Source organism: Rhinoraja longicauda, unplaced genomic scaffold, assembly GCF_053455715.1.
Source record: "Rhinoraja longicauda isolate Sanriku21f unplaced genomic scaffold, sRhiLon1.1 Scf001085, whole genome shotgun sequence".
Taxonomy (NCBI): Eukaryota; Metazoa; Chordata; class Chondrichthyes; order Rajiformes; family Arhynchobatidae; genus Rhinoraja; species Rhinoraja longicauda.
Genome location: NW_027602301.1, coordinates 1 through 13,817, shown reverse-complemented (window position 1 = coordinate 13,817; position 13,817 = coordinate 1). Strand labels below are relative to the sequence as shown.

The window sequence follows — 13,817 nt, the reverse complement described above, 5'->3', positions numbered from 1 at the left end:
CCAATGAATCTTCTTTAGTACATAATTCATTATATGCGCTATAGCATTTTAGATGATTTTTATAAATATTAGATGGGTCTGGATATGTATCTGGTTTATAACCAGATTGCTTGGCTATATTTATAAAATTTGAGAGATTTTTTGGATCATATAATGAAGTACTAAGGCCTAAGTTTTTAATTGCCTTATTAACTAAAGATATCTGATCCCTTCTGTCTAGAATACTAAACCATGGTGATAAACCGGCTCTCTTTGCAAATAATCTCAGGAGCTTATTACATATCCCATGAAAAGTCCCAGACCACTTTAACTTACCTATATCACTATAGTTCTTAGATAATCTTTCTGAGATCTCATTAGCAGCCTTATTTGTAAACGTAACAGCTATAATCTTATTTATGTCTACATTATAATTCTTAACCAGCCAATATATTCTACAGAGTAAGACTCCTGTTTTACCACTTCCAGCACCAGCTAGAACTAATACAGATTTTTCATCATAGCTTACTGCATACCTTTGCTTATCATTTAAGTGATTAAGACTTTCTATCATATACATATACCACTATATTGAAACTATAACAACAACATATGTTATCACCATATGAAAGCTAAAGTTCTATTTATATACCATGAATCAAATAAATTAGAGCTCAATGTATCTGAGCCAAAGACAATAAGTAATAATATAGCCCTATGTTTACATCCACATCCTCTTATGGGTGGTAATAAGGATAGCAAAACCATCTCTGCAATAGCTTCAGCGTTGCTTAGACTTGGGTATACTGTTGTTAGCCCCAATCTTAGAGGAGCGGGCCTTAGTACTGGTGTATATGATAACGGTGACGGTGAGTCAAGGGACGCTATGGAAATAATAGATGGATGAAATCTGAGTACGGTAATTATAAACTAACATTAGCTGGATTTTCATTCGGAGCGTATATAGTAAGTAGGATTCATGAGTTAATTGATATCTACGAGTTAAACAAGACAATAATGGTTGGAATACCATTAGGTAGACTGCTTGTGAAAACTATACCTAATAAATCTATGATTATACATGCTGAGAACGATGAAATCATAAGCCTTAAGGATGTATTGAATCTATCTAATGCTAATAATAATTATGTGTATACAGTACCAGAGGCAGATCATCTGTTTTCTGGGAAATTACATATACTTCAAAATATTATTTTAGATAATTACAGGGGTGAAATCTTCTATAATCACTATCTATATCTTCTATATTTAGATGAGTATATGCCTGAGTTGATGATATATTGGAGTGGCCTAAAAACTCCTGAACAAATTTAATATTAGAACTGGACTGAAGTATATGAGTGGCACAGGAATGTCTGAACAAATGTGGATATATATACTTATTTATACCTATTAGCTTAGGTATATCACTACATATTTGCTCAACAGATCTTGTACTTAACCTGGAGCCACGCATATTAATGAATAAGGCTACTTCTCCATCCTTGGCTAATCTTTCCCTTACTGCTACCCACTCCTCAATACTCTTTATTGCAATATGACCTACTGGAAGGGTTCTATTAATAGAACCCTTGCCACGTATCATTATTGAGGGTTATCAGATATTGAGTTTTCCCCAGTAATATTAATTGATACAAGCTCAGAGACCCTCAATGCACTGGAATATAATAATTCTAGTATTGCTATATTTCTGGATAATTGCATGGGTCCTATGGACCTAATATTCCTATATGTATATAGAAGACCAGCCATCTCATCAACAGATAAGATATCAGGTAATTTAACATGCCTTCTTAAGGATCTTATAGCTATAGCTGGGTTTTGAGTATATATGCATTGAGGAATAAATATTTAAAGAATGATCTCCATGTAGAGATATATCTATTTATTGTTGAGTTTGACAGCTTAGTTTTTCCAAGAGTGGAAAGTACCTCACCAATATCACATACATTTATAGAGTTAATATCCTTATCCTCCAAAAGAGTTAATAGCTTATTTATATCTCTTTTAGAATTACTAACTGTATTCTGGCTAGACGTCTTTCTGATACTATAAACCTAATATAATATTTGACTAATAATTCATTAGTCATACTTAGAGCTTTTATTAGCTGTCGTTATGCTAAAAATTGCATTACTAAGATTATATTTAAATGGGGATATTTTTATTCTCTCTCTATATTCTTAACAATAAGCTCTGTTATATCTTTTATATTAGATATAATTGATATTTCTATATCATACTTACAAAGTATAAGACTTCTTTTCTTGAGTTTTATGGATATTATTTTAGGTTCGTAATTTGTATATAATTCTGTAAGATCATCTGAAACCAATATAATTTCAGAAAAGAAACTTATAAATCTACATATGGATGAAGAATCTATATTATTCGTCCACACATGATGTATATATGCCGAACCTGAAGATAAGGAATTATTCCTTATCTTATTTATATTATATAGCTTGGATAAAACTTTTAATGCAAATATCGTATCTATAAATCCATCATCTATAATTATTTTTGGGGTAAATTTATTAATTTTTAATAAATCAATACCACGAACCCTCACCATATCTTTTACGATATCAATACTAGAAGAAAGCGCGTAAAATATATGAAAATCATATATTCTTTTATTTATTAAATATTTTAAAAGTATAAATAATTTTCCAAAAATAGATTTATTTGCTGTAAATATAGATATGTTTATATAAGCTATTCTGTTACGACTAGGTCGTATTAAAAAATCGTATATCCCACATATAACACCAGCAAAAAAATATAATTGCACTGGAATCATAGCTAATATTTTTTTATTTGTTTTCACGGCATATAACTACAAAAAAATAAATAATGTAAAATATTCTGCACCAAGGAGAAATATTGTTATAAATGGCACAATTCAATGGAAATATAACTTCCGAAGCTGTATCAGATGCACACCCAGATAAAATAGCTGATCAAATATCAGATGCAGTACTAGACAACATAATTCTGCAAAATAAAAATTGTAGAGTAGCTGCAGAAACAATGGTTGGCGGAAACTTTATAGTACTAGCTGGAGAAATCTCAGATATTAAAAATAACATAGATTTTTCAAAAATAGTAGATGACACATTAAAAAAAATTTACATTACAGATAATGTATCCAATATATATGGCTATAAACTCCATATTAATTACAATAAACAAAGTTCTGAAATCTCTAAGGCTATAACTATCTCCAATATCATTATAGGTGCTGGTGATCAAGGCATAGTGCACGGATATGCTTGTGATGAAACATATACATACATGCCATCAGCAATTTATTACGCAAATAAAATAATGAAAAGGCATAGAAGTCTTAGAGAAAAATTATCTTATCACGAAATATTACACGATGCAAAAACTCAAATAACTATTAATTATGAGAATGGTATAGCTAAAAGAATAAAATGTATTGTTCTCTCTACTCAACATCATAAGTCAGCTAGCCTTAAAACTATAACAGATATAGTTTTTGAAGAAATTATTAAATATTCAGTCCCATCTAATTTAATAGATTCTAATACCAAAATTATTATTAACCCATCAGGTAAGTTCACTGATGGGGGCCAATGTTTGACTGCGGATTATCCGGAAGGAAGATTATTTCAGATAGTTATGGTGCAGAAATACCCCATGGTGGTGGAGCTTATTCTGGTAAGGATCCAAGCAAAATAGATAGATCAGGTGCCTATGCATGTAGGTATATAGCAAAAAATATAGTTGCAGCTAAGTTGGCTAAAAAATGTCTGATATCAGTATGTTATGCGATAGCTATGCCTGACCCTATTGATATTCAAATAAATACATTCGGGACAGGCATCATTCCCGATGGAAAAATAAAAGATCTAATTGCCAATATATTCAATTTCTCCCCATCGAATATCATTCATACACTTAATTTGAAGATGCCAATTTACAGAAACACATCTGTATTTGGGCATTTTGGAAAGGAAAATTGTGATAGTTCTTGGGAGAAATTAGACCTAGTTGAGCAATTATTAAATTATTAATAATATCTTTAAAAAAAAGACTTGCAATCCTTGAGATCGCTTACCCCGTGTGGTTATTAAAGAAAGTCAATAGCTTATCGCTTGTACTTAATTATTCAAGCAACAATTTATTTTTTATATTATTGAGTTTTGTGCACTTTTTAGCCTGTTTTCTTAAAGTTACCAGCATGCTGGTAACTTTAAGAAAACAGGCTAAAAACCCTCACTATGTATAGTTTTTATCATGATTCAAAAAGCATAAAATAATAACATTTTTAGCTCATAAAAAGTTGTAAAACCACCATTTGTTAATAACCTGTTAGTAACCTGTTAGTAACCTGTTAGTAACCTGTTAGTAACTTTTTTCCAGCAGAAAGTTACTAACAGGTTACTAACAGGTTATCCACAGAGTTATCCACAGGCAAAACCCTTAAGCCATAAGGGTTTTGTCGAGTTATCCACAGATTTTGGCAAAACATTATTATTATTAGTCTTTATAAATATAAAAATCTAAAGATAATGTTTTGTGGATAACTCAATAAAATAAATTTTTTAATAAATCACTCACTAGCATTTTTATAAATTTTGGTAGAATGACAGAAAAGTAGAGCTGAAGCAGTGAGATTAAAGGGAGTAGTGAGGAAGTTATCTGAGAAGCTGGTATTGATCAATCAGGTCTCGGAAAAAAATAAGTTAAATTCTGCAGTATCTGGTATGCTGTTTGAGGTTAGTGGAGAGAAATTATGTATAACTGCAAATAATCTTGACATGCAACTAAGCTTTATAGTGGAGATAGAAGAATCATCGAGTGATGCGATATTTTCTGTATGTCCCAAAAAAATAACAGATATCATGAAATTGCTATCTGATGATGATATTTTTTGTTTGGAGTATAAGGACAAAAACAATAAATTAATTCTTAGCTGTAATAGCTATATTTACGATATCAATACACTACCTCTGGAGAAGTTTGAGGCTTATGAAAAATATTCTGATTATCATGAGTTTTTTAATTTAAGCCTTAGTAAGAGTGAGTGGTATGAAGTGTTATCAATGATAAATACTTCAATAGGTGATTCTGGATTCAGATATTACTTAAATGGTGTTGCTTTACATATTATAGAAAAGGGTGTTAGCTTTATAGCTAGTGATGGGCATAGATTGGCTATCTATAATAAGGTTTATGATGGTGAACCTAATAAATTAAAGTATATTATTCCTAATAAAACTATAAGGAATGTAATCAAGTATGCTAAAGGTGGTGGGACAGATATTATAGATTTATATATTAATAATACTGCTGCTATTTTTGTATCTAATGATTGTGAATTGATAAGTAAAGTTATATTTGGAGACCTTTTTCCAGATCACAATGAAATAATTCCCAATGATTATATTTTTATATCTCATATATATTCTAAGGATTTTTTATCTTCAATTGCTAGGGTATCTGTAGCCTGTGATTCTAAGATTATGGTGGTAAAAGTTATTTTTCAAGTTGGAAGGATAAATTTACAATGCATTAATCTTAATAATGAAGAAGCTACTGAGTATATTGATATAGAATACGAAGGTGAAGAAATATCTGTATCATATAATTTATATTATCTTTTAGACGCATTAAATTCAGTGGGAAATTATTCCGCATCTATATCTATTAGTAAATCAAATAATAGTATGAGGATTGGTATTTACGGTGCCGATGAATTTTATTACTACATAATGCCATTATTGTTTTGATAACAGATATTTTGGAGATCCAGTGAAAGAAATGAAATATGATTCTTCTAGTATTAAGATACTAAAAGGTCTTGATGCAGTTAGAAAAAGACCAGGTATGTATATAGGTGATGTCTCAGATGGTAGTGGGCTACATCATATGGTCTTTGAGGTTTTGGATAACTGTGTTGATGAATATTTGGCTGGATATTGCTCAGTAATTACTATCGATATTTTGACTGGTGGAGTTATTAGAATAGCTGATAATGGTCGTGGTATTCCTATTGATGTAAAGAAGGATGATGAATTATTAAGGAGCGCCGCAGAGATAGTCATGACAGAACTTCATGCTGGCGGGAAGTTTGATAATGATTCGTATAATGTATCTGGTGGTTTACATGGGGTAGGTATCTCCTGCGTTAATGCTCTATCAGAATCACTAGAGTTGAAAATAACAAGAAACTTTAGCGTGTATGCTATGAGCTTTGCTAGAGGTAAGCCAGTAACAAGCCTAGAGATTATAACCACTACAGATAGCGATATATCTGGTACAGAGGTTACATTTAAGGCTGATGCAGAGGTATTTGGGAAGATTGAGTATGATTATTTTACTATCTGCAATAGATTAAGAGACATATCCTTCCTTAATAATAATTTAAAAATAGTTATAAGTGATAAAAGAACTAATGTAACTCATACATTTTTGTCATCCGGTGGTATACCTGAATTTATAAAATTTATTAATAAAAGTAAGACTGTTATTAATAAAAAATGTTGTTATTTCACAAAATCATTAGATGGTATTAGTGTAGAAGTTGGTATGCAGTGGAATGGTTCTTATAAAGAAAATATATTATGTTTCACTAATAATATTTTTCAAAAGGATGGAGGTTCGCATATGACTGGACTAAGATCCGCTATAACTAGAACATTTAATGATTATTTCAGAGGCATAGAGAATAAAAAGAATAAGATTGAAATCATCGGTGAAGATACAAGGGAAGGTTTGTGTTGCGTGGTGTCTGTTAAGATGCCTGAACCAAAGTTTTCATCACAAACTAAGGAAAAACTGGTTTCATCAGAAATAAGACCTATAGTAGAGAGTTTGGTATCTGACGGTCTAGAATCATATATTTTAGAGAATCCATCGGAAGCAAAACTTATACGTGAAAAAATTATTGAATCTGCTAGAGCTAGGGATGTAGCTAGAAGGGCTAGGGATCTAGTTAGAAGAAAGGCAATAATAGATACTGGTGGTTTATCTGTTAAGTTGGCTGATTGTCAGGAAACAGATCCAAAACTATGCGAATTATTTATAGTTGAGGGGGATTCTGCTGGGGGTTCAGCCAAACAAGGTCGTGATAGAAAATATCAAGCCATATTACCTCTTAAGGGTAAGATTATAAATTCTGAGAAAGCGAGATTTGATAAATTAATCTCTTCTCAGGAAATTATTTCCCTAATTCAAACTATAGGTACAGGGGTTGGGTCTGAAACTTATGATCATTCCAAGCTTAGATATAATAAAATAATAATAATGACTGATGCTGATGTAGACGGGTCACATATAAGAACATTATTATTAACATTCTTCTTTAGGCATATGACAAGGCTATTAGAAGATGGTCATATATATGTGGCTCAGCCGCCTCTGTATAAAATTAGATATAATGGTAAGGATAGATATTTAAGAAATGAAATAGATGAGAATGATTTAATGATGGGTATTCTTTCTCATAGTAGTAGGTTGGTATTAAGTAATAGTCTTGTTGTGGAGTCCGATAAGATCAAGGAAATCATTAACTATTATAATGAGGAGATATCTTATATAAATAATAATGATTCTAAGGTGGATAAAAGGATCCTTAAGGCAATACTACTAGGATGTACTATATCTAAAGATGATCTGGCTATTAATAAGCTCTTAGAAACCATTAAATACTTATCAAACGGTGTTTATGGCGAGAATATTAATATATCTATAGTAGATGATTCCATAAACATAACTATGAGTAGTGGCAGCTATACATCATTTAATATACTTTCGTATTTATTTACTGAGAGCAATACATACAAGAGACTTATTAAATTTACTCAAAAATACTCAGATATAAATTTTACTGGATCAGTAATTTATAAAAATGATAAGTCTGCTAAGGTTAGATATATTAAAGATATTTATACTTTCCTTAATTCTGAAAGCTCTGGTAGTTATACAAAACAAAGATATAAGGGTTTGGGTGAGATGAACTCCAATCAACTTTGGGATACAACTATGAACCCTGAGTTTAGATCATTGGTTAATATTAAATATACAGATGATATAACATCTGATGATATATTTTCCATATTAATGGGAGATAATGTTGATCAAAGAAAAGCATTTATTGATGAACATGTTTTATCTGTAAATAATATAGATGTATAGGCATTTTTTAGATCTTTAATGCTAGTATTTTATAAATACTAGCATTCTTCAATACAGCACCCTTCCATTATTTGGTAATTGGTATACTATTTACCTTGTAAATATTTGATACAAAATCTCTATTATTGTTAAGTATATTTATGCTATTTCTAGCATAATTTGCGTTGTCTGTAATTATTATTAATCTGCCAAACTGCTTAAGAACTATTAAGATTTTCTCTATAAATAAATTGTCTATTAGTCTTCTTTTATGGTGTTTTCTTTTATGCCATGGGTCTGGGAATAATATATAAATTGTTTGGACACTTTCCATTGGGGATTGTTTTGTTAATACTTCAACAATATCATTAATTATTATTCTGATATTTTCTATATTAGATGATTCTAATTTATTAATAAGCTTTAATATCCCTAGCTTATATACCTCAATAGAGTATATAATTAAAAATATATTTTGTTGTGAAAGATATACTGAGCTATCATTATTACTGCATCCTATATCTATGATGCAGTTTGTATTATTAGTGTCTGTATTATCTTGAGTATCTGAGTTAACATTATTTATTAGATATTTTTGATGATTGCTTAATTTTCTAGATTTAGTTGAGTAACTTATTATTTGTTTATTATTCAAATTATACTAATGCTTTTATATTTATATGATTTAAATATATAATATTTTTAGTTTTTGGGTCGTTAGCTCAGCTGGTAGAGCATCGGACTTTTAATCCGCTGGTCGCGCGTTCGAATCGCGCACGACCCATAATAAATATTTTAATATATTTAATTATTTAAAAAGCAATCAAATTTATAATTATATATTAATGATGCTGATTCATTATAGCATCTCTATATAATATATTTTGATAATATGAACAATACAGTAGAATATCTGTTCGATTGCTCACCTGTTGTTATACATAGTCATATTGAAGAAGCAGCTTTAATTACTCATGCTATTAACAGAATCAATATGGATATAGAAGATTATTTATATATGTATGATGCTGATGGATTGAATTCATCAAACTCTGAGGATGAAGCATTAAATACTACACAATATTTAGAATTCCTCAAAAAGAATGTAATGGTTCTTAAGCCAGAGGGAAATACTATATTAGCTATAGTAAATAATAAAAAAAAGCTTCGTATAGCAGAACTAGAGATGATTCAGTTTAGGATAGATAATAAATCTAAATATCTCATTAGGAAATATATTTTTCATAAATACCTAATTAATATAACTTTAATGATATGTATACTACTTGCGCTTATATTTATAGCGATATTTATATACATATTCATAAATTATAATAACAACTATACAAGCTTGAAAAATCTTATAATTACAGCTTGTATATCAGTATCTGGATGTATTTGTATGTTAATGATATACATAGGAGCTAAGTCCATATTTGGTGATCTAAATAATCAAATAGATTCCACTAAGATTATATTAGATAAGAATAAATTTATTATAAAAGCAATGAAGGATTATATAATTACTGGTAAGAAGTTAGATGGTAATATTTAAGTATTTGTATATACACTTATTACATCATTTAAATTATTTAAGGCATCTATTAATTTTTGTGTACTTTCTAAAACTTGATCAGATAAACTTATAATCATATTAGATTTTAATATATATTCAGCATAGGATTCTTCTATATTATTTTTCTTGAATATATCAATAATTATTGGGTAGTTTAAGGGGCTACATATTAATTCTATAGCGTTAGACTTAGTTTTATATATATCTAAGAAGTCTGTTTCTATCGCTGTTGTCTCTATTGTCTCAAGGCTGTATCTATCAGAGAAAGATATTAGATATACTGTATCGAACATATATAATACAGATCCACTTTCTGCTATTTTACCAGAGTGTATATTTAATGTATGTCTTACTTCAGATACAGTTCTATTTTTATTATCTGTAATGCAATCTATGATAATTGCAACTCCGTGTGGACCATATCCTTCATACCTAATATCCAATAAGCTTTCTGCAGATTTTTCTGTCTTTTGTATTGCCCTTTTTATATTATCCTTTGGAATATTTGCATTATTTGCTTTTTGTATAGCTAGTCTTAGTCTGGGGTTTAAATCAGCACCATCCTGAGACACAGAAGCTGCACAGGCAATTTCCCTTAGTAATTTTGTGAATATCCTATCCCTTTTTGCATCGGTCAAGGATTTTTTATGTTTTATATTTGACCATTTTGAATGACCAGCCATATATTTTCTGTCATTATAATCTCTGAATATTTATTTTATCAAAATATATACTCAATGATTCATTTTTAAAAGTTAAACACATGGGGTTGGTATAAATGTCAGATGGTAATAATATGAGTTCAAGTGATAAATCCCTGGCGCTTGATGCCGCTACATCACAGATAGAGAAGCTGTTTGGTAAGGGTTCATTAATAAGAATGGATCAGAGTTGCATTGACAAAAGTATTGATGTTATTCCATCAGGCTCATTGGGATTAAATATAGCCCTAGGTATAGGTGGTTATCCAAGGGGTAGGATTGTAGAGATTTACGGCCCCGAGTCTTCTGGTAAAACAACATTAGCCATTCATGCAATTGCTGAGGCACATAAGAAAGGTGGTGTGGCTGCTTTTATAGATGCTGAACATGCCCTAGATATACAATATGCACAACGTCTTGGTGTAAATATAAATGAGCTTCTAATATCACAGCCAGATACTGGTGAGCAAGCATTAGAAATCTGCGACATATTGGTTAGATCGGGATCAGTAGATATTATAGTAATAGATTCTGTAGCGGCATTAGTACCTAAGGCAGAGATAGATGGTGGTATGGGTGATCATCACCTGGGATTACAGGCTAGATTGATGTCTCAGGCTCTTAGAAAGCTTACATCTAGTATTAATAAGACTAATACCCTAGTTATCTTCATAAATCAGATAAGGATGAAGATAGGTGTAGTATTTGGGAATCCAGAAACTACTACTGGTGGTAATGCCTTAAAGTTCTACTCCTCTATAAGGATAGATGTGAGAAGAGGTGGTGTCATTAAGGTTGCTGACGATATAATAGGTGTTGAAACAAGAATTAAGGTTGTTAAGAATAAATGTGCCCCTCCATTTAAGCAGACAGAATGCGATATTTTATATAACAAAGGAATCTCAATTTATAGTGAGGCTATAGATATAGGCTGTAAGCTAGGTATAGTAGAAAGAAGTGGTGCTTGGTATTCATTTAATGATACTAAGCTTGGGCAGGGTAAGGAAAATGCGAGGGAATATCTCCTAAATAATAAGGAGATATTAGAAGATATAATATCTGCTATAAAAGAAAGCACTAAGATTTCTTAGATCTTTTATTCTCGAATTGGAAACCAATAGCTCCTGATTCTTTTATAATTAGGAAGGCTGAAAATTGCTTACCATATTTTGACCTAAAACCAGATAATAAATCTGTTTTATGATTCTTGGATATATTTATTATCTGCTCTTCATCGATTATTTTACCTAAAATAATCTTAGATATCTTGAGCTTACAAGGCTTCTCTACACTTTGATTATTACATATATAACAATTAGAGAGTTCTACTATATGGTGCTGGCAACATGGGCATTCAGATATAATTTTAGCATTTAATATATCCTCTTCAGTGACCTTATTCTCTATAGCAAAGCTAATCTCATGAGTATCTTTGTCGAGCTTTAAGGTGGCTATAAATGGCTTCTTGAATCTATTAATAAAACCATCAAGAGGTCCTATTATAAATTCTTTTAATATGGTTTCAAACTCAAGTGGAGATAGTAATCTACTTGCAATTGTTTTTCTCTGTTTATAGTCGCAGTTAACACAACCATAATGTTGATATGATTCTAATATTTTCTCTTGGCATTTAGGGCATTTAGCATTCATATCAGCGTAATCAAACTGCAGGGATTCTAATTTTATGCCCTTAATCTTATCTACTATAATTTCTACCATATTTTTTATCTGCTTCATAAATTGAGATGAAGATAGCTCTCCATCCTCTATGAGCTTAAGCTTTTGCTCCCACTCTCCAGTAAGCTCAGCTGATATTAGTTCCTCTATTGTTAGGTTCTTTAATAGCTTAATAAGAGTAACTGCCTTATATGTAGTAGATAGATCTCTACCACTACGTATAATATACCCCTCTCTTATAAGATTCTCTATTATTGAAGCCCTGGTTGCTGGGGTACCAAGACCTCTTTTAGCAAGGCTATTTTTTAGATCATTATCATCAAATAAATTGCTTATATACTCCATGGCAGATAGCAATGTACCATCTGTATATTTTAAAAGTGGCTTAGTGAGTCCTTCTTCTAGTTTAATATTTTTTAATACTATATCTTTATCGTCATCTATTTTTATTAATGATGACTCCTCTATTGATTCTTCTTGACCATACACAGCCTTCCAACCAGCAGATAATAATATCTTTCCTGATGTTTTAAAGACGTACTTAGAATTTACAGTTGTTAATCTTGTGGCCACCATATATTCTGCTGGTGGATAAAAAGCAGATAAAAATCTATTAACTACTAATTTATATATTTTTATCTCTATGTCTGATAGTAAGTTTGGTACTGTTTGCGTCGGGATTATCGCAAAATGGTCTGTAACCTTGCTGGAGTTAAATATCTTCTTATTACCACTATTGATAGGGTATTTGGAGATTATCTCCTTGGCTATGATATTCCTACTAGATAGCAAGCTACTTGGCCATTCAGATATTGTTTTAATTACACCCTCAACCTCATCTATATAATCATTTGGGAGAACCTTAGAATCTGTTCTTGGGTATGTGAGAAGCTTATGTTTCTCATATAATGATTGAGCTACTGATAATGTGGTTTTGGCAGACATCCCAAATAATTTATTAACATCTCTTTGAAGGCTTGTTAAATTAAATAATGGGAATTGGGATTGAGACTGCTGTTTTTTATCTTCTACATAAGAAATGTCAGAGCTTCCTGAGATCTCGGAGACTATAAGCTCAGCATCTTCCTTGCTCCATATGCGAGAGTTATTTATAAACCTACTAGCTATATTATCTAGTGGTTTATTAAGGTTATCATTATTATATAGACCTATATACTCAGAATCATTATTAGAGAAGATTCCGGATATAGTATAATAAGTATCAGGAGTGAATTTATTTATATTATCATCCCTAGACATTATCATTGATAGTGTGGGTGTTTGAACCCTACCAACAGTGGTAAGTTTAAAACCGCCATCCATGGAATTAAATGCAGTTACTGCCCTTGTGCTATTAATACCAACTAACCAATCTGCTTCAGCTCTAGCCCTCGCTGAATTATAAAGATTAGTCATTTCAGAGTTATCTATTAAATTACTAAGCCCATCTAATATGGAGCTCTTGGTCATAGAGGATAGCCATAACCTCTTTACTGGTTTTTTACTTTTAGAGTAGTCCATGATGAAGCGGAATATTAACTCACCCTCTCTACCAGCATCACAGGCATTTATTATAGAGCTTATATCATCTCTATTGATTAGGCTTACTAGAAAATCCAGCCTACTCTTAACTCTTGTTATTGGTTTTAATACAAAGTTATCTGGTAGCTCAGGTAGATTATCTAAATGCCATCTTCCTGTTTTAGAGATATCTG

At 30.9% G+C, this 13,817-nt stretch overlaps 2 protein-coding genes and 1 non-coding gene across 3 annotated transcripts; all 3 read left to right on the top strand.

Moving 5' to 3' along the window:
* Window positions 1-2,895: 2,895 nt before the first annotated feature.
* On the top strand, window positions 2,896-8,169 carry LOC144591517 (DNA gyrase subunit B-like). The gene is made up of 3 exons (XM_078395635.1): window positions 2,896-3,580; window positions 5,146-5,269; window positions 5,769-8,169. Exons 1-3 carry the CDS (start codon window positions 2,896-2,898, stop codon window positions 8,167-8,169), a joined length of 3,210 nt encoding a protein of 1,069 aa, XP_078251761.1.
* Window positions 8,170-8,859: 690 nt separating this feature from the next.
* Window positions 8,860-8,932, top strand: trnak-uuu (transfer RNA lysine (anticodon UUU)). Its single transcript has one exon. It is a non-coding gene; the product is annotated as a tRNA-Lys (tRNA).
* Window positions 8,933-10,502: 1,570 nt separating this feature from the next.
* Window positions 10,503-11,966, top strand: LOC144591519 (protein RecA-like; the record flags this gene model as incomplete). The annotated part of the gene is made up of 2 exons (XM_078395637.1): window positions 10,503-11,500; window positions 11,899-11,966. Coding segments are annotated over exons 1-2 (1,066 nt in total), but the record flags the coding sequence as incomplete, so codon positions are not given.
* Window positions 11,967-13,817: the final 1,851 nt, after the last annotated feature.